A 23540-nucleotide genomic window follows, 5' to 3' on the forward strand; every position below is an offset into this window, starting at 1 on the left:
CAGAAGAAGAACGTAGCAGTCACCCAGCAGTGCTCCGTTTACGGCAGTAAAGATGGCCGCCGCCTTCTGTGGATGGATTTTAAAGTTTAGTTAAGCCAAGTTTGACCGTATTGAACATCTATCCATCCATTTTCTAACACCTTGTCCCTTAGTGGGTCAGGAGTTGCTGCTCCCTCTCCAGCTAACGTTCCAGGCAAGAGGCAGGGTCACCTGGACAGGTCACCAGTCTGTCGCACGTATTGAACATATAAAAGAATAAAGTTATATTCAAATAAAACACGTTTAAAACAAAGGAACAATAATAGTAAGGTATATTTACATGTTCCAAGGAGTGAGTAGAAGTAAAAATTTATATTTGACTCCTCTAACATCTATACCAGGTTAAATCCATCCACCCAGTAAGTGACTCTTCATGTGAACTTGGTTTTGACATTCTTTCTCAGTATTTTCTATATTCATATCTAACTACTAGAGTAGATCAGAACCAGAGGAAGGAAGCTGATCAAATTCACCACATTTAGCTTCGTCTGGTTCAGAAATGAAAACTGGATAAAACACGATGTGACAGTTCAGACAGCAAACGCTTTGAAATCCATTTAATCCCACATATGGAAGGGAACTGATCAGATTTTTTCATCAGATGTTGAAGTTGGGCCGGTCAGACTTGAATTATGTTTTTATTGAACCAAATTTAAAAAATAAAACATTTTAGGTTAGTTTTATTGAAGCAGTGAATCTGTTTCTGATAGGAAATGAGTTTGGACATTAACCAAGGATAACGATGTCATCAGTGAGTATAAATTTAGTTGCCGGTTCTCCAGGTAAACCCGACCCGTTCTGAGATGTCTGCTCATAGACACCAACCCCTCTAAAACCATGTTAGTAAAAACCGCAACAGCTCTTTTGTTCCAATGACTGAAAACACCAAACGTTGTCATTTACACTCCGGTTCCGAACTGAGCGTGGCTGGAACCGGGTCCAGGTTGCGAAATGTTTGGACCAGGGCAGAGAAATGTTCCAGAGTGGACCTTAAGCCCTGCAGGGATCTGGTTTACCAGGCTGACTCAGAGCCACACTGACCCAGATCTGGCTGATGAAGATGAGGATGAGCGGGTCGGGTGTGCCGGGTCTCAGTGTCCAGGATATTTTTGCTCAGGTTAGCCTGCTGCTCACTGATTGGCTGCTGAGACAAATCTGTCGCCTCCAAAGTCTCGCCTTTCCGGTCCAGACCTGCAGGTTCTGATGGTTCAGCTAAAGATCAAACATGGAGGATTAACAGGTTGAGTTTCTGAGCAGCGATGCCGTTAAAGGCCGACTAGACGCCATGGATTTAATGAGAAAACGATGATTTCACTCAATGGATGGACGAGTCTGAGAGAAAACGTCCAAACGGAGAACCTCACTGACCAGGTGGAGCAGAAATCCTTCCTGACGGGGTTTCACAAACACCTGGAGGAGATTCATTCATTCAGACACTAAACCTTTTATTCTCTGGTTTTCTGTTTACTGCTGCTTTGGTTTATTAGAGTTATGATCACATGAATTTCAGGACGCTGTGTGTTTACTCATCGTGGCTCTTGGTGATTTTGTCACCGTCTTCAGATGAAAGAGAATCAAATCAACACTTTAAATGATTTATATTAATTCAGATTAACAACACTATGAAGAGCTGCCACTCGCGTCTGCTGATGTTCTATGATAGTTTTGCTTGGTACGGGTACGGCGCCGGGTCGGACAGCTCCGTGTCCCGGTCAGTTGGACGGACAGGCGGTCCAGTGACGCAGCTCTTATGAAACCGCAGATGTAGGTGAGGCTGATCCGAGAGCGTCTAAGCGTAAGATTAAGACCGACTGTTTGTTTCTCACCTGCTGCAGGAACTGCAGCCTCAGCAGCTCCAGTTCACAGCAAGTCCAGAGAACCTGGAGCTCCTGGTTTCGCTGGGAGCACCAGCGGTTCTTAAAGGTCTGAGATTGGACCTGATGCCACGATTTGCCAGATTTTACTTTCAAGATCAAAGTTGATGCTCTACTGGACAGAAAAATGACAGAAATGTAGAGTTTAGACCCTAAAAGTGTCCAAATGTGGTTTTTCTAACAAACGTCAACACCGTCTGACAAACTCCTTAAACCACCTGAGGTCAAAGGTCGAGCTGCGACAGGAAGCTGGAGTCCAAAATCAAACGTACTTCTGCTGATCCTGTCCAGATATTAGACGTTTTTCTGCCATTCTATAATAATTTATAACCCAAACATTAAGAGTAGAACTACTTCAACAGTAAAAAGTATTTGGCAAAAAGTCGACTCAAGTACTGAGTAACTGATCAAATTATCATTCATTTAATATTTAAAAATTACATCATCAGACGAACCAAAATATAAAGTTGAGTTGAAATGTTGGTATTTTAAGGACCAAAATGACAATAATTCATATGAGTAACAAAAAAATAAATAAAATCAGGCAGAAGAAAATTTTTCCAAATCAGTTTCATTCAAAAAGAAATTTGTGAAACTTTAACAGAAACTGCAGGTGTGAGTCTGTCTGGTGGATTTTATAAAAACATGTTTGTTTTTCATTTAGTGGGAAGAAAATCCAGAAATTTATTCAAGTGAGAGTAAAAATACTTCATAATAAAATTACTCAAGTAAAAGTTAAAAGTACAGCTTAGGAAAAATACAAAATCGTTACTCAAGTAAATGTAACTAGTTACTACCAAACTGGTGATTGCGTTGCTTTATTGCTACCACTAGAGGGCAGACTGAACCAGATATCGTTTCAGTGACGTAAACAGTGACGTAGCAACTTTATCGATCTATTAAGTAGATTTTTAGGCCCTATAGCGACGTTTTTGCACAAAAGCGAAAAATCTAGCAACTTTTTTGTATTACTGGATACTTTAATGGCGACAACACGTGAACACATCGATGGTTATAGCAACAGCCCTGAGTTAGCAGGCAATGCTACCATTAGCCGCTCCCGCTTCCTAATTATCAACCAAACCAAAAACAAATAAAATAAAAACCATCAACCAGAGAAACTGAGAGGAGCTTCATCCCACAGAGGTAGGGCTTTGACGGTGTCGGGTAAAATTAAACGAACTTGCACGAAAAAGCAACAATTTGCACTGAAACATAAAAATTTGGACAGTTTGTAAAAACTGTTGCTTTGAGGTCCAGCTGCTCTGGTAGCGGGTTAATAATGTAGCAGGTGTTGAATTGGTTTTTCCTCCTTCTAATATAAATTGTACACATCTTGCTGTAAAATGTAAAATGTTTTCTGACATAATTATTGTGTATTAATATTGTTTAAAAATATTTGTGTCCACGACCTCGGAGTGTTTTATAAAACGATGATGTTGTAAATCTTTTTTTAGCGTTTATTGTCTGGGTTGGGGCTGCACAGTGGTGCAGTAGGTAGAGCTGCTGCCTTAAAGCAAGAAGGTTCTTGGTTCGATTCCCGACCCCAGGCTTTCTCCGGGTACTCCAGTTTCCTCCCACAGTCCAAAAACATGACTGTCAGGTTAATTGGTCTCTAAATTGTCCCTAGGTGTGTGTGTGTGTGTGTGTGTGTGTGTGTGTGTGTGTGCATGGTTGTGTGTCTCTGTGTTGCCCTGCGACAGACTGGCGACCTGTGTAAGGTTGTAAAGTAAATGGATGGATTGTCTGAATTTTCCTCCGGCTCATTTTTCCTTCAGTGATTAATTGGGTGAACTCTGACCTCGGCGGCCGTGGCCTACATCTGTCGCTGTCCCGATCAATGGAGATGACCAGAGAAGGCTGCTGTGATCTGATTGGCTGAGGCTGCAGGCCCCGCCCCCCACCGCCTCTGGATAAAAGAGTCCGGCCTCGGGCGGCTCCACATGGGGCCGCAGACCCGAACCGGGCCAGGATGGAGCTGAAGGACTTTGGACGCTTCCTCGGTTCACCATGGTGAGTTCAATGATCCTCTGGAAACTGGAGATCTGCAGCTTTAGAGACTTAAACAACCCAGAGACAAGAAAACTGAATATTTACTGAACTCAAGTCTGCAGAAAAACAGTAAAACATGCAGCTAACAGACTGCTGATCGTTACCATGACAACGACTTTGAGGCCTGCAGGCGGCCATGAAATATAGAAATGAATGTAAATATTTCAGAGCGATTGCAGATTTTGAACTTTTTGATATCGAGACGTCTGCAGTTGGACAGAAACAATCATGATTTACTGTAAAACAATAAAAAGTTAAACCATCGCAAATTTATGGCATAAATGCAAAAACAACAGAAGTCATTTATTTATGTGGCTCAAATGTTTGGAAATATAAACATTAGTGATTGTAAACATTAATAAAATGCAGAGAGAGGTTTCTAAGTTTCTGACCTGGTTTTCATGTCTGTTTAATAAAACAGAAATAAATAAGAGAGCAGTTAGAAATGCGATAAACTCATTAATTTAGATAAAGTTATGTTTAAAGGATAAATGAACTTTATTTTTAAGGAGCGTTCCTCTGTGTGGCCCTCCTGGGTTTCCGTAGATGCAGCATCTGAACATTTTTCTCTTTTCTTTACATCAAATAGTTTTTTATTTTCTCCTCTTTTACTTCCTGTTTCATCTCACCTTCCTCCCAGCCCCCTGCGCTCCTCCTCTTCCTCCTCCTCATCCTCCCAGTCCCCCCCCTCCCGTTTCTGGGGCCCCCCTCTCTGCTCCTCTCCGCCGCTCTTCCTCCTCTCCAGCCCAGCCTCCTCTTCCTCCTGCGGGGACCAGACTCCTGACTCTCCAGCTGGGTGCAGTTCCAGCGGAAGCCCTGCAGGGGGCGCCGTGGAGTTTCACTCGGACCGTTTTTCAGTGAAGGTAGGAACGGCTTCCTGTTGCTCCATCAGGACTAAAACATTTTCCGGTTCTGCTGAAGCTCCGTAATCCAGATTAGATTCAGGGATTATTTGTCTTCATATCTACAGATGTACTGTGATTATAATCGGATCTAAAATGAGACGGGAGCGTCTTCCAGGCTTCATGTTGGGTCTACCTGGTGTTCTCCGGCAGGTGGACTGCCGGGCCCCGATGGGCCCCATGGGACCCAAACGGCTCTGTCTGGTCTGCGGAGACTTTGCCTCTGGCTATCATTACGGGGTGGCGTCCTGCGAGGCCTGCAAGGCCTTCTTCAAGAGGACCATCCAAGGTGACCTTCATCATCCTCATCAGCAGCAGAGAATAATGCGAAACTAAAATATGACAGGAAATTATTAACCAATAATTATTTAAAATTATTCATTTTTAAGATAATGGAGTGTAAAATCTGTTTAATCAGTTTATTTATAGCAAAAAATGATGAAAAAATAAAGTTACCAGCTTATGACAATAATAAAGATTGTATTTTATATCAGTTTACATTTAATTTTTGTCTACATTTTTATATCTGGTCTTATTTTTTAGAGGCATTTCTGGTATCCCAGCATCTTTTCTTTTGCTGCTGACGCGTTTCCTGTTTTCTGGTTACCAAGGCAACATCGAGTACAGCTGCCCGGTGACGAACGAGTGCGAGATCACAAAGCGGAGGAGGAAAGCCTGCCAGGCGTGTCGCTTCAGGAAGTGTCTGCAGGCCGGGATGATGCGGGAAGGTAGGACGGGACCCGGTTCGGCCGGTTGAGACTCGGGCTCAAGGATGATATTAGAAAGGCTTTGGTGCCAGCTGGTGGTCGGAGTGTGAACTGCACCCGGTTCACAGATCCATACGCATTTAATCTGACTGATAAACTGAAATTCATTTTCTAAATGTTTCTTCAGCTGATTTCCACCAGTCAGCTGCATCCAGACACAGTGATGATGAACCATCTGATCAGAAACCAGTTTATTCAGATTCAAAGGCCTGTTTGACCACAAGCAGCAGCATTAAAGCAAAACATATTAAGAGTTTTCCTCAAGTGCCTGGAATTGCTAATTAGCATCATACCTCAGCTTTCAACACAACTTTCAAATGTACATGTCAGAAACAAACTATTTTTGTACAACTGAATCTAAATTCAGGCTTTAAGGTCAAAGTTTACATCCTGTTAGCAGCTTTTATGAAACTAATGGGGCTGAAAACAAACATCTGTGGAAGGACAGATTAAAATATGAGTAAGGAGACAAACAGCCTGGTAAACCTGCGGCTCGGATCAGAACAAATCTATCAAAATCCGAGTTTTTCACGTCTCAAACGGTGTTTGTGTTCAGGGGTGCGTTTGGACCGGGTCAGAGGAGGCCGGCAGAAGTACCGGAGGCGGGTGGAGACAGGCGGTAAAGCTCCGTTCAGCCTGCCGCTCGGCTCCAGTGAGTTCCCCGACGTTCCCTCTGAAGGCTCCCAGTCCGCCCAGACTTCCCAGTCTGACGGTCCCATCCGTCTGTTTCAGGAAACAAGCTGATCTCCCATTTGCTGCTGACAGAGCCCGCCCCGCTGGCAGCCAATCAGGACGACTCGACCGACGACGGCAGCTTGCGGACCCTCCTGACCCTCTGTGACCTTCTGAACCGGGAGCTGCTGGTTCTGATTGGCTGGGCCAAGCAGATCCCAGGTAATCCCAGGTCCTAAAACAGTTTCACATTACTGAACAGCCAAGATGGCTTCCGGTAGAAGAGATTAAATTCTGGAAGACCAGCGTCTCAGACCGATCCGTCTGATGCCTCGCTGCTCCGCTCTCACTCCCCGCCAGGTTTCTCTGAGCTCTCATTGGTGGAGCAGATGTCGCTGCTGCAGAGCGGCTGGATGGAGGCGCTGCTGGTGGGCGTGGCCTGGCGCTCGCAGGGCAGGGCGGGGGAGGAGCTTGTGTTTGCGGGGAACCTGCGCCTGGACGAGGCTCAGTGCCGGGCCGCCGGCCTGGCTGGTGTGTACCAGGAAGTGCGCCACCTGGTGGCCAGGTACCGGGCGATGAAGATGAGCCCAGAGGAGGCGGTGATGCTGAAGGCCATGGCGCTCACCAACTCAGGTACAGACATTTAGACGGCATGATGCTGCCATTAGGCTCTGAGAGTTGATCTAATGGTGGAACATCGCTAACATGATGACCTGCCTGACTCCACCGACTAACACTGAACAGCTACAGTGCAGGAAAAGGGACAAAATTCAAGCTGTTGAGCAGAAACAGCCTCTCTGCTGCCACCTACAGGCAGAGAAAACACCTGCAGATTCCTGGGGATCCCAGAAGTTTTCAGACGCTTACAAGACGAGTCAGTATTAGAACCAGAACCAGAACCAGAACCTGGTAGTGCTTCTGGTTCTGTTCGGTATGAACTGAACCAGAAGTTTTCCAAACAAAGTTACAGAACAAAATGTTTCCATAGTAACTGGATCCCAGTGAAACAACCAGCAGGACCATCAATCAAAGCAAACTGGACTTTAACAGCATTAATTCGTTTCCGTTTCTCATTTCCCCCCGAGTCACCATAGCAACCAGTGACTCAGCATTTCCTGGATCTGCTGACTTATTTCATGACTCAGCAGATTCTTTTGGAATTGTTCTGAGATCCAATATGGCCGCTCCGCGCGTCGACAGCAACAAGCTGCGGAGGAAACGTTCATTTTACAGGAATCAATGTTACATTTAGCTGAAGAGTTCAGTTATCATAACGTTCATCAGTTACTACGACAACCTGAGCGGGTCCAGTGCTTTGGGTCAGATGAGCTCGCTGTAAATGTGCTGCATAAATAAACTTTGACTTGATTAAAAAAAATGGCCACATTTCAGCATTTCCACTATAAACAGGGATAAGTTCATAAAAAAGCTGTTTTGTGGTCAGATTGCAGTAACACCCCATGACCAGCAGGAGGCGGTGGTGTATCCATGAACTGATTTAAATGGAGGAAGCGCGGCTGGGGGGCCGCGGCGGGACGGATGAACCCGCAGCGAGGCGCCAATCAATAACTGATGATCACGATCAGCTGGCTCTCTGCAGCTCTCACAGCAGCAGTGGCTCCTGTTTGCCTCGGCCTGAATTTGTTGGGTTTGTGCAGTAACTGACCTCTGACCTCCGCCCCCCAGATGCCGAGTTGCCAGACTCTCCGGACTCGCTGCAGCGGCTCCAGGACGGCCTGCAGGAGGCGCTGCAGGACTACGAGTGTTCCCGCGGGGAGCCGCACCGGGCGGGCCGGCTGCTGATGAGCCTCCCGCTGCTGCGGCAGAGCGCCGCCCGCGCCGCGGAGGCCTTCCGGCGGCTGCACCGCCAGCACCGCGTCCCCATCCACAAACTGCTGCTGGAGATGCTGAACGCCAAGAGCTGAGCAGCTTCCCTTCACAAACCATCCTGGTTCTGTCCTGCCGTCATTAGCGAGGTCGTCCAGGTCAGATGACAACTTCACTTCCGGGTCAGTAAGAGGGAAGGAAGGCAGAACCTGACCAAACTGTAAGAAACCAGCTGACAAAAACTGGATTTCTAGCAGTTTTGCAAAATGGGAATAAAATATCCAGTTTTAATCAACAAACGATCAGCATCAGATATCAGGACTTCCTGTGTAAGCCCCGCCCCCTTTGTGGATGTTCATCTCAGGGACTGAGGAGGGAGCGTCATCATATTTCCTGTGTTTAAGTTTTCATGTATTTTTGTTATTTCTGTGTAAAGTTTTTCCTCAGATGCTCCCGTTTCCTCAGGTGAAATAAATTCAAAACTTTTACTACAAAATCTGTTGTGTTTAATACGAATCGTTTCACAATTCAAAAAGGTTCAAACGTCACAGCAGTGATGCGTTCAAAGGCTGAGGGAAACGGGACGTCAGGAAAGATCGAGCTGTGGTTTTAACATGAATTTTTATTTTAGTATGAAAGGAGAGGAACATTTATTAGATCAAAATGTTTGTTTTTATTAGACTTTATACAACAAACAATTTAAATTTGGAGGTCACTGAACTGGTTCGGACCAACGGTTCTGGTTCAGGACGGTTTTCTCAAGTTTCACACCTCATTAAAAAAATCTGAACGAATCAATGCAGCTCTCCCTCCGGCCACTAGGGGGCAGTAAAGGCAACACATTGAGATTTAAATACAGCAGGAAGAATGAAAACCAAAAGTTTAACGCCAACAAAACCACAATAAAAAATGTAATCAATTATTTTCTGTCTCATGCCTGTTAAAACAGGAAGGCATGACCATATATGGACAATTAGCAGCTAGCATGTGATTATTTCACTGAATATTTAGGAGGAATAAGTTGTAATTGTCCGATTATTCGTTACTAACATCCCCTAAGCAGGAAACTTCGTTCACACAGCAGGTCGTCATATTTTGTTATATTTCTGTTGAAATCCAACTTTTTTTGCTTTGCGCGGTTCATGCTCAAACTAAATGCTCCTGCAGTCAGACTTCTGTCTGAACGGTTTATGATGTCAAAGCGACCCGCATGTGCAGAAGAAGAACCTAGTTGTCACTGAACAGAGATCCGTTTACAGCTGGAAAGATGGCCGACGCATCCATGGACAGATTTTAAACAGCACGGAGAACCGATCAGAACCAGACGAAGGAACGTCTGTTTCCTTCAGGAGCAGAACCAAGACACGTCAGTGAAGTGGAAGTCGGATAAAATGCGACTCCACAGTTCAGACTGTAGATTCTGGGAAACCATCAGACATGCATCTAATTTAGTTACGCGTAAAAAGTCAGATTTTTCTTGCATGAAAAGATTAAAATTGGGCGGTTCAGGGTGTTGTTTGTGAGCATAAAGTTCAGTAGATAAGTAGCAGAGGCTGGATCATTTTGGTCCCTCCGTGTCTGAGCTAAATTAATAACAGTGTAACGCCAGCTGGTAACAGCGTTTCTCTTCCCTCTGCCTGCGACTGAACTCTCTCCTCATAGAGCTTTTAAATGCTTCCACAAACGCCGGTCTGTTAGGTCTCTGCTCTGTCAGCCATGTTCTCGCTTTCTTTCTTTCTTTCTCTGTTTTTAAACGGTTTGTGATTTTAGACTGAACATAAAAACGACTTCGGCAGCAATCCACCGAAATCCCTCCGTGCCAAACCAGCGCCTCCTCTGGTTATTCAATCAGCTGAAAGTATTTGGATAAAAGTGCCAGAGAGGGAAGTTAAAGTGGCAGAAATACAGAAAAGTATATTTATGTTGTACTGAAGTACTTCTTGCATACAGTGTCTTTCTTCACATAAACCTGCTGAACTGCAGAGACTAAACATCCAAATAAACATCAGCTTCAGCATTACAGAAAACCTTCAGAATAAATACTTCAGAACTGATGGTGGCAGAGAATCCGACAGGACTCGCCGCTGCCCCCTGCAGGCTTTAAATCAAACTTTGAGTAGAAATGATCAAAATAAATCTTCTGTAGAAACTGAAGCAGAAAACTGTCGGATATAAAAGTTAGAAAACGTCACAAACACCATCAGCCGAGTCCGGTCCGGTCCGGTCCGTGTTTTCCCTCAGGTTCTGAGTGAAATTAATTAATGCAGTGAAGAAAAACCTTCATCCTGATCTCAGGACCGGGTTTGGTTCTGGAGAATTCCAGCTGCAGAGTTTGTTCCCAGCTCTGTAGTGCCACCTGCTGGAGAAAAGCAGTTCATCCAGAGGTTTAAAGGAATCTGAACGTCTCAGTTTGGTCGGCCAATCAGAAGCCAGTCTGGTCGGCCAATCAGAAGCTGGTCTCGTTCATGTGTGGTTTGGGGCTGGACGGCGCCGCCACTCCGGTTCCCTCTGGACTCGCTGGACTTTCTGGTGTCGCCGCTGCCTCAGCAGGTGATGCTGCAGCGCCACGGCGAGGCGATGCGGGGGTCAAAGAGCGGCTTGGACTGGGCATGGAGGAGGCGGGGCTTGTGGGTGAGGTGGGCGTGGCCCTGCGGTGCGAGGAAGAGGACAGAGTGGAGGCGGACATGGAGGACGGCGTCCCTGGGGTGTAGCGGGCTCCGGGGGACACAGTGAAGCTGGTGGGGGTCCGCAGGCTGAACCTGGCCTCCAGCTCGCTGCAGACCGCCACGCTGCGCCTCATGCCCTCCGACCACGGCGGCGTGCCGAAGGCCGAGCTGGCCGCCGCCTCGGGGCCCTTGGCCAGTTCCTGGCAGCGCTCCACGAAGCTGCCGCGCCGGACTGCCTCCCGCTCCGGATGGTACCGAGGCGCCTGGGGGCTCGGGCTCTGATGGTGGGCGGGACTCTGGAGGTGGGCGGGGCCATAAAGGCCCTGGAAGCTGGCAGAGGGGGCGGCGGCGTCTCTGGGCGGTCTGCTGAGGGGAGCCGGGGGCGGAGTCTGTCGAGGGAGGCTGCCGCTCAGCGAGGCTGAGGACCCCACCACTCCAGGCGAAGCGCGAAAACGGTCGGCCCGGAAACTGTCGCTGAGCTGAGAGTGGAGGCTGCAGAGACAGGAAGTGACATCAGTAAGCTTCCTGACTGACTTAAAAAGGTGTGTGTGTGTGTGCGTGTGTGTGTGTGTGTGAAACCATGGAATGAAGGAAGGAACCAAGGAAGGATCCTGACTGATGTGACGAGCATCTGTGTGTGTGTGTGTGTGTGTGAGTGCGTGCGTACTTGTTTATAGCACATATTGAGGACCTTTTCACAGCTTTCACCAGTGAAAGGAGGTCGTTTGTGGAAGCGAGGACGTTTTCTAGGTCCTCACTTTTTCTGAGCTCTACTGGTTAGATTTAGATATTTGGTGTGAGTTCAGTCCTGGTTAAGATTCGGGTAAGAAATAAACTAGTAATAGTTAAGGAAATGTCTAGGAATAAAGGTTTAGGAATAAATGCACTGAAATGTGTGGAAGTCAAGAAGAAATGCTCAGTATGAATAGACACGTGTCCCCCATCTTCCTGCTGGAATGCAAAAAGCTGCTGACCGATGATGACTATCATTAGTTTTAGCTGTTACGTGATCAACATAACATAATACGTACGCCAGCTATATAAAGAAAAAGGACGCAGAGCTTTGCTACAAACTGTCAAGACTACAACTATATAACAAGATCAGGAAAAAGTTTTAATTAAGAAAAAAAATAGCGAAGGAAAGGAAAGTCGTTCAGTTATGCTAGCTTGACTTTGGCAACCGTAACATGCAGATGTGATGTGGAATTTCAGTTCAGTTAAAAAATAAAAAAAAGGTGACCCACACACCAACTGACAGACCTGTTAGCTTAGCTAATAGCAGCTGTAGCTAATCTACAACAGCAATCACAAAATAATAATAACAAAATAAACATCAGGCCTGAAAACATAAAACTGCAACAGGCTGAATGTTCTGGTTCAGTGTGGGAAATATTTCAAGTGTTTTTTGGTGTTGAATTCTGATATTTTAGCGGAGCTGTTGTCAGTCAGTTGCTATGGCAACGGGTCTGTGTGTATCATAGCCAACAATGAGAGGGAGAAAAAAGAAAAGTTTTAAGTTGTTCTTCAATGGTTTTTCTGCCATTTTTCCGTTTGGTGTAGAACATAGCACTAAGCGTACATCTCCAGGTTTCATTTAGTTTACGGTTCCACCGCGGCAACACTCGGCACGTCGACAGAGGAAGGCGTGTGTCTCTCTCTCTGTACCTGCAGGTGGAGGCCCTGGGCGTGCTGTCGGGAGTCCGGGTCAGAGCCAGGTCACACTGGTCCAGCAGCTCCAGCAGCTCCTCCTCCGTCGGCCCGCCCAGCGCTGCCGGAACAAAAACACCTCGTCATCCCCTCTGACCAATCAGAGCGCTCACGTGCTCAGGGCGCCGCTGACCTCTGATGTCGACCTTCCCGGCGATCTCCATGGCCGTGGTCAGGTCCCACATCTGGATGCTGCCGTTGCCATGGCCGCTGAACAGGTAGCGGCGCGGGCGCGAGCCGATGCGACTCGAGCCCTCGCACTCGTGGACCATGAAGGCCGTGATGGACGTCCCGTCCACCGACCGCACCTCGCACACCCTGGAGAGACAACTGCGTCAGCAGACCCAGAGACCGCTCACTCTGAAGGCGGTGGGGAAGTGGGCGGGGCTTATTTGCTTCATCTGCTCTTCAAACTTTAAAAAATCTGATTTATCCAAATGAATTTGTATTTTCAGGATATTTTCTTTGAATTGCTCTGAATAATTAATACTCTATATTTATCAGCATCTTCACATCTCTTTCTCAGGAGTTTGTGTTTAATAAAAACACGTTTCTTCCACAATCCTTTGACAATCCGAACTAAATCTAAACTTTTAACGTCAGATAAAACTTTGACATGGAATGTCCTTATTAACGTTTGATACTTTTTTCTTCATTTATACTCCGATCCGGATTCGATCCAGATCCAACAGCTGATACTAGACGAAAGCGTCGCCATGATTAAACCCCAAACTGCCAGCCGATCGCCACCAGGCCGCCTCTGATTGGGCCGCCATCAGGAATCGTCCCTCACCTCTTCCCGTTGGACGACAGCCGGACGTAGAGCTTATCCGTGTCCGGAACCACTCTCTGGATGAACACCTGCTGGTCGTCCCGCTCCCCGTACGGACCTGGAACCACACAGACCTGGCTGAGGCCAAACAGAACCCAACAGAACCCGACAAAATCAAACAAAACCAGTTAGAACCAAACAGAACCCATTAGAACCTGCTGACCGATCTCGGTTCCGGCGCTGCAGCCTCCGTGTCCGTCCACGTCGTCCAGACTCAGGATCTTGAAGGAGGTGAGCGGAGTGGACCCGGGCTGAGTGGAGATCATCCCTCGGAACCGGGTCACAGTCCAGGTCCGAACGTGGTTGTTGTCCGCACAGACTGGAAAACACAGGGAGGAACCATCAGAACCTGGTGCCGGAGCCTGGACCCATCAGAACCGGGCCTGGTACCTGAGATGAGGTGCTTCTCAGACAGCATGATCTTGGTGACGGGACTGCGGTGGACGGAGAAGGTCTGGAAGAGCTGCGGACCGGAGCCGACCGTCTCCGGATGCTGGACGATGACCCGGACCGTTCCAGAACTGGTTCCGTAGGCGATCTCGATCCAGTTCCCGCTGTCACCTGAACACACCACGGTTCTGATTCTACTGCAGATTCGTTACAAAACAGTGAAAAGCATTGATGTGATGCTGACGCTGACCTGCAGGTGGCAGCGTTTCCTCCGCCTGCCTCCCTGCTGCCCCCCGGTGGCCACTGATAAAACTGGAGCCATTTCAAATCTTTAAAGATTAAACTTTTGTGTCTAATCCGTCTGCCAACTTTTCTTTTGTTTTTTTGGATAAAATGTAATATTTAAAAAAATATTATACAATTAATTACAAATATTTAAACGTTTTAAATGAAACTTTCTCTTCTTTTATAAGTGATTGTAGTTTTTAATGCCGTCTGTTGAATTCTGGCTTTTATAAGATGGAGAAATAAATTGTTACGTTATTTATTAATTTTTTATGTTTATGTATTTAAAAAACAATATTTTGATTCATATTAAATTATTTTCTTTGATCAGTTTTACATGTTTTCCTTATTATTTAATTCATTAAATTATTATTCACACTTTTACATCACAAACCTTTAATTTTAGCTCAGAGAGAAACTCTGATTCCACCTAACTGTATATTTTTTATGTTATTTTTATGAGTTTATTTGATGTTTAACAGCTCAAAGGTTCACATATATTAACATTTGCCTTTAATTAATTTTTTTTAAATCCATAGCCCTAATTTGATGCTTTTATTCTTTATGTAGCTGTGGATGTTGTAATGTTCAGTTTGGTGGCTGTGTGTCCTGCCCAGTCCTCCCAGTATGAGTGGTTTGGTCCTTACTGGTCTTGGGGGTCAGGTAGACGCTGAGGGCGGTGATGGCGTCCTCGGTCGGGTCCCTGTAGAGCTCCGTCACCAGCAGGTCGTTGTCCTTCATCCTCAGAGGGAACTTCTGGACGTCTGACGGAGACAAAGACATCAGCTACCTGTTGCCATGGCGATGGACTTGGACCACGTTGCCGTGGCGATGGGCTTGGACCCGCCAGTCTTACCGATGTAGTAGATGGATCCGTTGTTGCAGCCCAGGATGAGGAAGGATCCGGCCGTGTCGTAGCTGCTGATGGGAACAACATCCTGGTTCTGCAGGGAGGGGGCGGGGCTTATCACCTAGCAACCCACATTGGACCTGAAACCGCCCAGATCCGGACTCCACCCACCTGCCAGTGCTTGGTGACGGCGTTCCAGACGCCGACCTTCCCGGTGTGGCTTGTGGCGATCAGCTGGTTACCAACGAAGAAGAGCGCCTCGGCCGGAACGTTGAGGCTGAAGACGCCTGCAGGGGGCAGCACACACACGCGTTTACACGCCGGTTCTGAGGTTCTGTCCAGACCCCGGACCCGGTTCTGCTCAGGTCTGATCATCATAAACAAGCCTGATCCCAGTTAGACAGCATGGAAGGAGACATTTAAATGATTCTCATCGTCCAATCAGAACAGACTTCCTCTAAGTTGAAAGTGAGGCAGGAAGAAGGAAAAAACCAGGAAGAACCTCGAAACGTCTCGGATAAAAGGAAACAAATCGATAATAAAAACTACAAGAAGGTTTTGGTTTGTTTGATTCCGACCAAATTAAACTTTAAAGTCAATATTTTAAGAAATAATGTTGAGGCGATTTAGAAATGCTTATTTCTAAAAATACTTTGATAAAAGGAGAAAAATAAATAAGACCAAAGAATGAAAACTGAAAAAAATGAAAAAATAACTTCAGATACAAATTTATATTTTATAAAGGAAACAGACTGAAAACGTAATTTTTTTTAAAACAGTTAAACAAAAGTAGAGCTGAAATACATGATAAGATTACAAAAAATAAAAATTAAATTTTAAAATACTATGAAAACAATAGAAAAAATAAAAAATCTAAAGAAAACAAAAATAAGAATAAATTTTATTAGAAATAAAATTAGAACATTTATAAAACATGTTAGAACATAATTTTTATTGTAATGTAAACTGATAACTTTGATTTGCATCAGTTTCCACTTCCTGCAGGTTGAATCGTACCGATTTCGTTCCCGTTGCCGTCGGGACAGATGGACCAGAGGATGATCTCCGTCACCGAGGCGACGGCCACCATCTTGTCGTTGTCTCCCAGCGACCCGCCCATCACCTTGGCGTTGAGGGCGACTCTGTCGATGACGCAGTCGAGGCGCGGCGAGGTGAAGACCTGCTGCCAGCCGGTGGATTCCTTCATCCTGACGGCAGGAAGGACAACCTTCACTTCCTGGTTCCGCCCACCGACCGGCCAATCAGAGCGCCGCAGGAGTGGCTTACCTGTAGCAGACGACAAACTGAGCGTACGCCACGGCGATCCAGTTGTGATGGCCGCAGATGATCCGGACCATGCCGGGATCCGACAATCCTCCTGCAGAACCGCAGAGTTAGTGACATCACTTCCTGTAGAGCCGCGGCGGCGGCCCAACCCGTTACCTGCAGACGTCCTGTCCTCGGCGCCGTTCCGGCCCAGAAGCCCGGCGTTCCCCAGGTTGGGCGGCATCGTGTTGCTGCGTCGGACCGGCGCCCGCTCCGCCGGCCCGGCCCGGCCCACCATGAACTGAGACCCGGCCACGCTGTGGCGGTTCCGACGCTTCGCCGGGTACACTGGGGAGACACGGACACGGATCAGGTCCAGAACCGGGTCGGGTCCAGAACCGGGCCTGCTGCTGGTCCAGCTGTACCTGGGGGAGGCAGGTATCCGTTGAACAGAACGTTTCCGCAGGAGGACCGGTCCAACTCGTCACACAGCTGCAGCTTTCGCACTGAAACAAAGTTAAAAATGATTTTAAAACAGCGCCTCCTGCTGGCAGCGGGCCGGTTTGTTCCCTCTGGTTCTGGATGCATCTGGAAGGACTTTTGCTGGGGTTTTTTAGCTATGATGCGTCACCATGGCAACGAGGTTTACAGCTGATTAGCAGCTCAAATATAACCTGAACTTTGACCCCGGATCATGGCTGCAGCGTCTGATCCCAGACTCCAGCATCTCTCTGCTCATCCTTCCAACCAGACAGATTCAAAGAGGAGCAGCAAAAGCAAAGGAGGTGGATTAGCAGCGTTAGCTAACAAGTAATGGTCTCATTTACCTTCCCTTTAGGAGAAATGAAGTAAGTTTGGACTGAACCGTTCTCCAGGTTCTCCAAGCAGAACCAGAACAGAAATCTAAGATCTGTGTTCACCTGGAGAACACTGTAAAGAACCAGAAGCGCCCGAACGTTTCCTCATCCTGACCTGAGCACGGTGGAGGCAGCATCATGCTGTGGGGCCGTTTTTAGACATCGATCTGATCCGAGTATCTGATGGTTCCTGTCAGTAGAACATCCCTCTAACCTGCTGCTGAGGCGCTGAGCAACCAGCGAAGGGCGTGAAAACTTTAGCAAAACGTCGGAGCTGCTCTCACCCAGCGGCGTGATCCCGTAGAACTCCGCCTCGTGCATGAGCATGTGCACGTTGATGGAGCGCGGGTACAGCTCTTTGCTGCGCAGGAAGTTGAGGATGGGAGCGAAGAGCGACGGGTCGCGGTCGATGAAGATCTGAGGAGAGAAACGGCAGCGTGACGAAGAGGAAGACGACTCAACCAGAAGACGAGCCCAGGAACACTCACGGCTCCTTCGTCATCTTTCAGGGTGGAGATGCGGCCGCTCAGCAGGCTGAAAAACAGGAAGAGGAAGAGGAAGAGTTCAGGAAGCTGGTCCAAGGCTGAACGGAGCTAAATAAAGTCAGGCTGACTCACCTGGAGAAGAAGGAGTCAGGAACCCAGGTGAGCGTCTGTCTGGAGGTACTGAACCTGTAAGATGTTGGAGAGCCGTCGCTTTATTCTTCATGGATTTAAACCAACTAGTAAATTCATTTAATTAAATTTAAATCAACAAAACCAGCTGAAACATCAGGTTCTGATTAGGGCTGGGCACCGCTAGCTATGCTAACCCTAATCACGAAGCTAAAACACTACCCAACTTAGCATAAACAAGCGCTAAAGCGCTACACCAGTATTTAGCATGAGCTAAAGCTAAATTGAAATGGTATTGAGTGGACGCTATGCTAAAACAATATACCATATGGTATTAAAATTAAATAATTAGCTCCTCTGTTAGCGCATTAGCGGAAGTTTTCCCACCAGGGGTTTAACTTTCAGCTCAGCTCCAACCGTATTTTCCTCACTCTCCTCCTTCGCCTCCATACTCATTAAGGTTCTGCTACTCAAAGTAAAATCTATTTCTTATTTCTTCACCAGGCAAAAACGCTGACAGCAGCGAAACGTCATGCAGCCAACCAAATACTTGGTTTAAATATATAAACTTCATTTTCCCACCAACTCTGGGAAGTTTTCATGCAGACAGGAAGACGGAACTGCTTCATGTTGTCAACATGAACTAAACCTTCCGGTCAGAGTTCCAGTTTGGTGAATCTGATGTCAACACCAGATCTGACGGGAAAAAACTCACTCCTGCAGCTGGTTTGTTAAGGTTCCATTATCGGACAGACGTGATATTTGGATAATTTTCATCTCTAAAGTTCATCTATTGAATCCAGACTATCAGAAATAAGACTCGTCTTTGTGCAGACCTAATGTATTTGTAGTTTTTAACATAAAGTGATAGCTAAGCTTTATGTTCCACCTGCATGCGTCCATTGTCGGACACAAAGTAAAATTCAACCTTCATTTGTTTTTATTCAACCTCAGAAGGGACACTTGGGGTAATAATAAAGGTGTGAATCAAACAATTCTTTATATAAAACCCCGACTATTTCCTTTTAAGTCGTGTAAAACGGTTTATTTTACATAAAGAGAGAATTAATCATGAAAGAATGGCAATCTGTCCGACAATGGAAGCCGCTGCATTAGCTTAGTCTCATCTCTCCAGCTAGCCGGGTTAGCCCGGAACTTCCGGTGCTCCTCACCTCTTCCCACCGACATTCAGGTGGATGATATCCCCACTCTTCACCGGGGAAGACATCCTCCAGAGACCGAGTGACTCGGACAAATCCAGAAAAATACGAATCTAATCCATGTTTTGAGCAGAAAGCAGCTCAACAAAGCACTTCCTGCTACACGGTGAAGGTGGGGAGAAGGTCCTCGCTGCAGCATGCAGAAAGGGGCGGGGACGGACCACTGTCAGCCTCATACCTTATATGGAAATGGGACCATTGCACTCCGGAAGTGAAGGGGGCGCTATTTTCCTAATTTCTAGTATAAATACCTTAAAGAAGCGGGTTTGAGATGCCGATTGAAAGAAGTTTGAGAGGGTTCATGTGTTCGGCACACGATCCAAAATGGAAAAGGCGCAAAGTCAGCAAAAGGTATTTTTACCTTCTTTAAAATTTTTATCACATAGTAAATCAATACGCTTTTCTAGATGACGTTGAGCATATAATAAACAGCTGTAGACTATTGAAATGCGTAATTCATAGAAGGTAAGGTTAAATTTAGCATGTAGCATAGCTAATTATTTCCCTGCAGGGCACCATTAGATAAAAATAGAAAAGTAAATAAAATGTATAATTGATAAGTGTATTTTATGCTCAAACTTTGTTTTTTTATTTTATTTAACAGATCCACGTTTCTATTTGTAACATTCGTAACGGAGAGAAGATTATTCCGGATATTTCTGTCCTCTTTGCTCATACAAAGCCGATGAGTCGTTCAAGGTACAGAATCACATAACAAGAACTGCTACGGTTCAACATAACGGTATGTAAAGCTACACTTACACTATCATTTATTTATTTACCTTCTTAACAGTTTTGTAGTTGGTTTTTTTTTTTTTCATAAAAAAGACTAGAAAAAGGTTAATCCTTTTTGAAATATGTTTTTGCACGCCAACATTTCTGGAAAGTCTAACACTTTTTATAAACTAAAAGCTGCCATCATAGGTGGGTGTAGTTCCCTCTACTTCATATATTTATAGTAGTAAATAACTGCAAAAAACACTAGTAAGAGTAACAGTATTAGGTGATATATCTACTATTAAGTACGGTTTTACTGATCATAATGTGCAGTGTAATATTACCCATTTATTTCTGCAGACATGAATTAAAATGAAGGTATGTGCACTGATAGTTATTTTAAAAATGGAAATTAAAAATATTAATATAAGTGAGATGTTATTGTTGGACAATTATAGTTCTTTAGAGCTACCAGACTGCTTATTTCCAATCATTCCTCCGTTCAATGTTTACAGTCAATAGTGTGGGTAAGGCTGTTGTCTTATACATTAATTTGATTGTTAAAGTAATTTAAATTTTCCCTCTTTTCTTGAATGTTCTCTCAAACACCACAGGGATTGCCTAAACAAGGACTGTCCAACAACTGTGGAATGTTTGTAGTGATGGTAACATCCACTTCCTCCCACCATTTTGTTGTATTGTTTGTATAGACATAATCACATTTTTCTCCACAGTATGCTCTCTACTTTGTGATGGAAGCACCATTTGATTTCACGGAGGTAAGGAAACAGATAAGACTGCATGCTTTTTGTTGGAGATGTCATTAAATGCGAACCTGTCATGTCCACAGAATGACATGATGACAATACGAAGATGGTGGACTCTCACTCTCCTGAGAAACTTCCCTGTGAAGTAAGAATAATGGTGCAATATACCACATCATCATACACATAAGTCAGTTTTTTAAAGAAAATCTTCAATTTGTCCTTTTAAAAGGACCAAAGAAGAACTACAAAAGGAGAGAAAGCGGAAAAAAGTTCATGAGGGGGCAAAATATGAGGTATGGTTTAGTTCAAATTCATCAGTGTGTAGTTTTGAATCATGTAATTTCTATTATGTCCGTTCACAATGCAGTTTTATGCAATGCTTGATTGTTAAAATATGAAACAAAATCAGGATAGGACAGTTAAAAAGGTTGAAACTGTTTTGATGTTGTTTGGACTTGGGCTCATCTTTCACTTTCAAAATATCTATATTTTTTTACAGACTCTGTGTGCTGATGACCACACCTATGCAAAAGCAACTGAGGCACAAATTGAGGTTAATTTTTAAAATGTACACATAACTATTATTTTTGATTTGTATTTAAACCAGAAATGATTTTTTTTTAAACAGGAAAATATATTTTTTGCACATCATTTTTTTATGACAGTAGAGATGGAAAGGGTAAGACACTGAGAGATACAAAGTGTTAATTACTGTTTTATGCTTCTCACCATGCAGGTACAAATGATGCCACCAATTTTGCAGGTAAAGATACATTCATAATCATATGCGTCATAGCCATTATTCTGGTGATAGTCTTGCAATGCACCTGTTTTTCTGTAATTTTCAGATGCCTTTGGATGTACTGGAAGCTGTTCTCCAGAGGTGATACTAGCACAGGGAGATGCAGCTTACCTCACCTTGGCATTAACCTGCAAGCGCTTTAAAGCCATTGTGTCTGACCCAGTGTTCAGGAAGAGGACTCACTTTGCTTGGCTGGATGGTAAGAACCTTTGACTTTTTTCCACATAAAACATGTTAAATTAGATTTAAACTACATGAAATTTATCATTCATTTACAGGTGAGATCAACTGGGGTAAATTTTCAAAGTCATTCAAGGCAGAAAACCGGATTCCTTTTGCAGTTGTTACGTGTTCTTCCTGTAACCGGCAATATAAAGACTGTGTGGGCTTCACTGGAAACGGAAGACGAGGAGATTACCCTCGTTACTACTGTGATGGCAGACCTGGACACTGCCCTGGATGTCAGTACTGAATGCGAGGAGAATAATAGTTGTTTTCCACAGTCTTTCACACATTTCAGTTGTCACACATTGTTCATTTTGGTGACATCTTTGTAAATCTGTTCTGCTGACATTTGGATTTGTTCTGTCATCCTTTTGTTTTTCACAATGTGTTCTTTAAACATTATGTAAATTTTTTAGTGTTCCTTTTGTTGTAGTTCAGTTGATTTATATTATTTAGTTTTTTGGTAGAACTGTTGTTTCCAGGAAAAGTAACATTGTGGCTCTAATATATTAAAGAGAAAGTAGAACCAATAAAGTAGTTGTAAATATATTGTAACAGCATTGTTTAACAATTGGATAACCTTGTTTTAAAATTTTGAAATACAAGCAAAGATAATACCTTTCAGTATTTCATGTGTAACGTTTCATATACTTTAACAATGACTGGAAGAAATAAAAATTGTCTTTGCAAACCTCAGTCGTTTATGTTTTAGCAATCAGAATCAACAGTTTTTATTTAAATAAAGCAACCAAATACAGAAACATGTTCAGTTAGAAACATACCATAATACAAAGATTAAAGGTATGCTGAGCGACGGTGGAGACCGGGTGGAGGTGATGGAAACTCGGGTGAGGAGCCGTTGTTCACATCAAGCCGGACTTTATGAAGGGTAATTCAAGAAGATGAGGAGACCGGCGCCGATAGGCTGAGACGGAGGCGCATGATGAGCTGATTGGCTGAATTGAAGAGCGTTGGAATGTACAAATAAGCCTGATTTATTTATCTGGTGACTTCAAAGAAGCTTTTCATACAGAAACAATGATTAATCCACAGTGGATCATTCTCTTGTCAAATAAACTTTCTAAAACCTATTTTCTCTGAGTGTTTCCAGTTTGAAGCTACATTTAAAGTTTTACAAAAGTCTCTCTGGGTTTTGCAACAATTGAATATTTGAGCGCAGTTTGTGAATCAAATACAACTGGTAGAGTTGATATAGAATTTCTAAATTGAATAGTGGGACACCAGTCCAGTGTCTTTTATCAGATTACTGGTTAAGCTGGAGTCCTTACAGGAAAGGTTTCCAATGAGACTTTATGGTAAACAATGACAATAGTTGAGCTCACCTGCAACCAAGCATAATAGTTTTTGGCACTAGTTATATTTTAGATTTAAATTTATTTATTATAAGAGTACGTTTCACTACATCACAATCTATTAATTGAACTACAGCGTTCTTGAAGTATTTGGTATCTGTTTTCTTAATCTAGGATGGACTGGTGATCTGCCCAGGGTCATGCGTGCGTGTATGATAATTAATGGATGGATAAATGTGTTCCTAAATATTTTTTAAGCCTTTTGTTTCAGCTAGATTGGGTGACAATAGATAAATACATATACATAATAATTCATTATTGTTGCTTGTTTTAAGTTGTTTATTACTAATGTGATTTTAACATTAAAAAACAACAGTTTTAATTATTTTTTTAAAGGGACATACCACGTTACATTTTTATTTCTATTATTATTATTATTATTATTATTATTATTATTATTATTATTATCAATATTATTGTTATTATTATTATTATTATTATTATTATTATTAACGCGGCTGGTACAGGAAATAGCGCCACTAGCGGCGGCTGGTACAGGAAATAGCGCCACTAGCGCCCCCTTCACTTCCGGATTGCAATGGTCCCATTTCCATATAAGGTAAGAGGCTGACAGTGGTCCGTCCCCGCCCCTTTCTGCATGCTGCAGCGAGGTGTACTTGAAGGTGGGAGCGAACAGCCGGAAATGAGCGGCGGACAAGTGGGACGAGGTAAACTCCGGACCGGATTATTCCATGGTTCCGGACTCCAACGAAAGGACATTTAATATATTTCTTTATGACAACAAAAACATGTAGAAATGCTTTCTTTATTTCAATAATGATTTTTTAAAAATATTACTCAGCTTTTTATTTAAAAATATAGTTTAGGCTGCTAAT

The 23540-nt window shown here is 44.3% G+C and overlaps 3 protein-coding genes across 6 annotated transcripts; 2 read left to right on the forward strand and 1 right to left on the reverse strand.

The window, feature by feature from the left end:
- Positions 1-3778: 3778 nt before the first annotated feature.
- On the forward strand, positions 3779-8432 carry esrrd (estrogen-related receptor delta). Its single transcript, XM_008402037.3, has 8 exons — positions 3779-3926; positions 4606-4828; positions 5021-5156; positions 5479-5595; positions 6191-6286; positions 6367-6528; positions 6667-6939; positions 7993-8432. The coding sequence occupies exons 1-8, from the start codon at positions 3886-3888 to the stop codon at positions 8229-8231; spliced, it is 1287 nt and encodes a 428-aa protein (XP_008400259.2). The 5' UTR covers positions 3779-3885; the 3' UTR covers positions 8232-8432.
- A 305-nt stretch (positions 8433-8737) lies between these two features.
- On the reverse strand, positions 8738-18933 carry shkbp1 (SH3KBP1 binding protein 1). Of its 2 annotated transcripts, XM_008402034.3 has the most exons (17): positions 18773-18933; positions 17604-17657; positions 17475-17520; positions 17271-17403; positions 16555-16635; positions 16307-16477; positions 16151-16241; positions 15881-16071; positions 15035-15150; positions 14870-14957; positions 14661-14777; positions 13729-13899; positions 13502-13657; positions 13300-13396; positions 12640-12824; positions 12465-12567; positions 8738-11291 (listed from the first exon to the last, which is right to left on the reverse strand). In XM_008402034.3, the coding sequence occupies exons 1-17, from the start codon at positions 18826-18828 to the stop codon at positions 10580-10582; spliced, it is 2568 nt and encodes an 855-aa protein (XP_008400256.2). In that variant the 5' UTR covers positions 18829-18933; the 3' UTR covers positions 8738-10579. The 2 variants fall into 2 exon arrangements, with proteins under 2 accessions (XP_008400256.2, XP_081470490.1); XM_081614364.1 differs by lacking the exons at positions 17271-17403; positions 17475-17520; positions 17604-17657; positions 18773-18933 and adding an exon at positions 17102-17246.
- On the forward strand, positions 18933-22027 carry LOC145554500 (uncharacterized). Of its 3 annotated transcripts, none has more exons than XM_081614367.1 (9): positions 18933-19562; positions 20152-20202; positions 20272-20316; positions 20388-20449; positions 20534-20597; positions 20804-20857; positions 21041-21067; positions 21153-21305; positions 21385-22027. In XM_081614367.1, the coding sequence occupies exons 2-8, from the start codon at positions 20188-20190 to the stop codon at positions 21189-21191; spliced, it is 306 nt and encodes a 101-aa protein (XP_081470493.1). In that variant the 5' UTR covers positions 18933-19562; positions 20152-20187; the 3' UTR covers positions 21192-21305; positions 21385-22027. The 3 variants fall into 3 exon arrangements, with proteins under 3 accessions (XP_081470493.1, XP_081470492.1, XP_081470491.1); XM_081614366.1 differs by having other exon boundaries at positions 18933-19171; positions 19425-20202; XM_081614365.1 differs by having other exon boundaries at positions 18933-20202.
- Positions 22028-23540: the final 1513 nt, after the last annotated feature.

The sequence above is a fragment of the Poecilia reticulata genome, chromosome 13 (genome assembly GCF_904066995.2).
Source record: "Poecilia reticulata chromosome 13, P_reticulata-male-v2, whole genome shotgun sequence".
Classification (NCBI taxonomy): domain Eukaryota; kingdom Metazoa; phylum Chordata; class Actinopteri; order Cyprinodontiformes; family Poeciliidae; genus Poecilia; species Poecilia reticulata.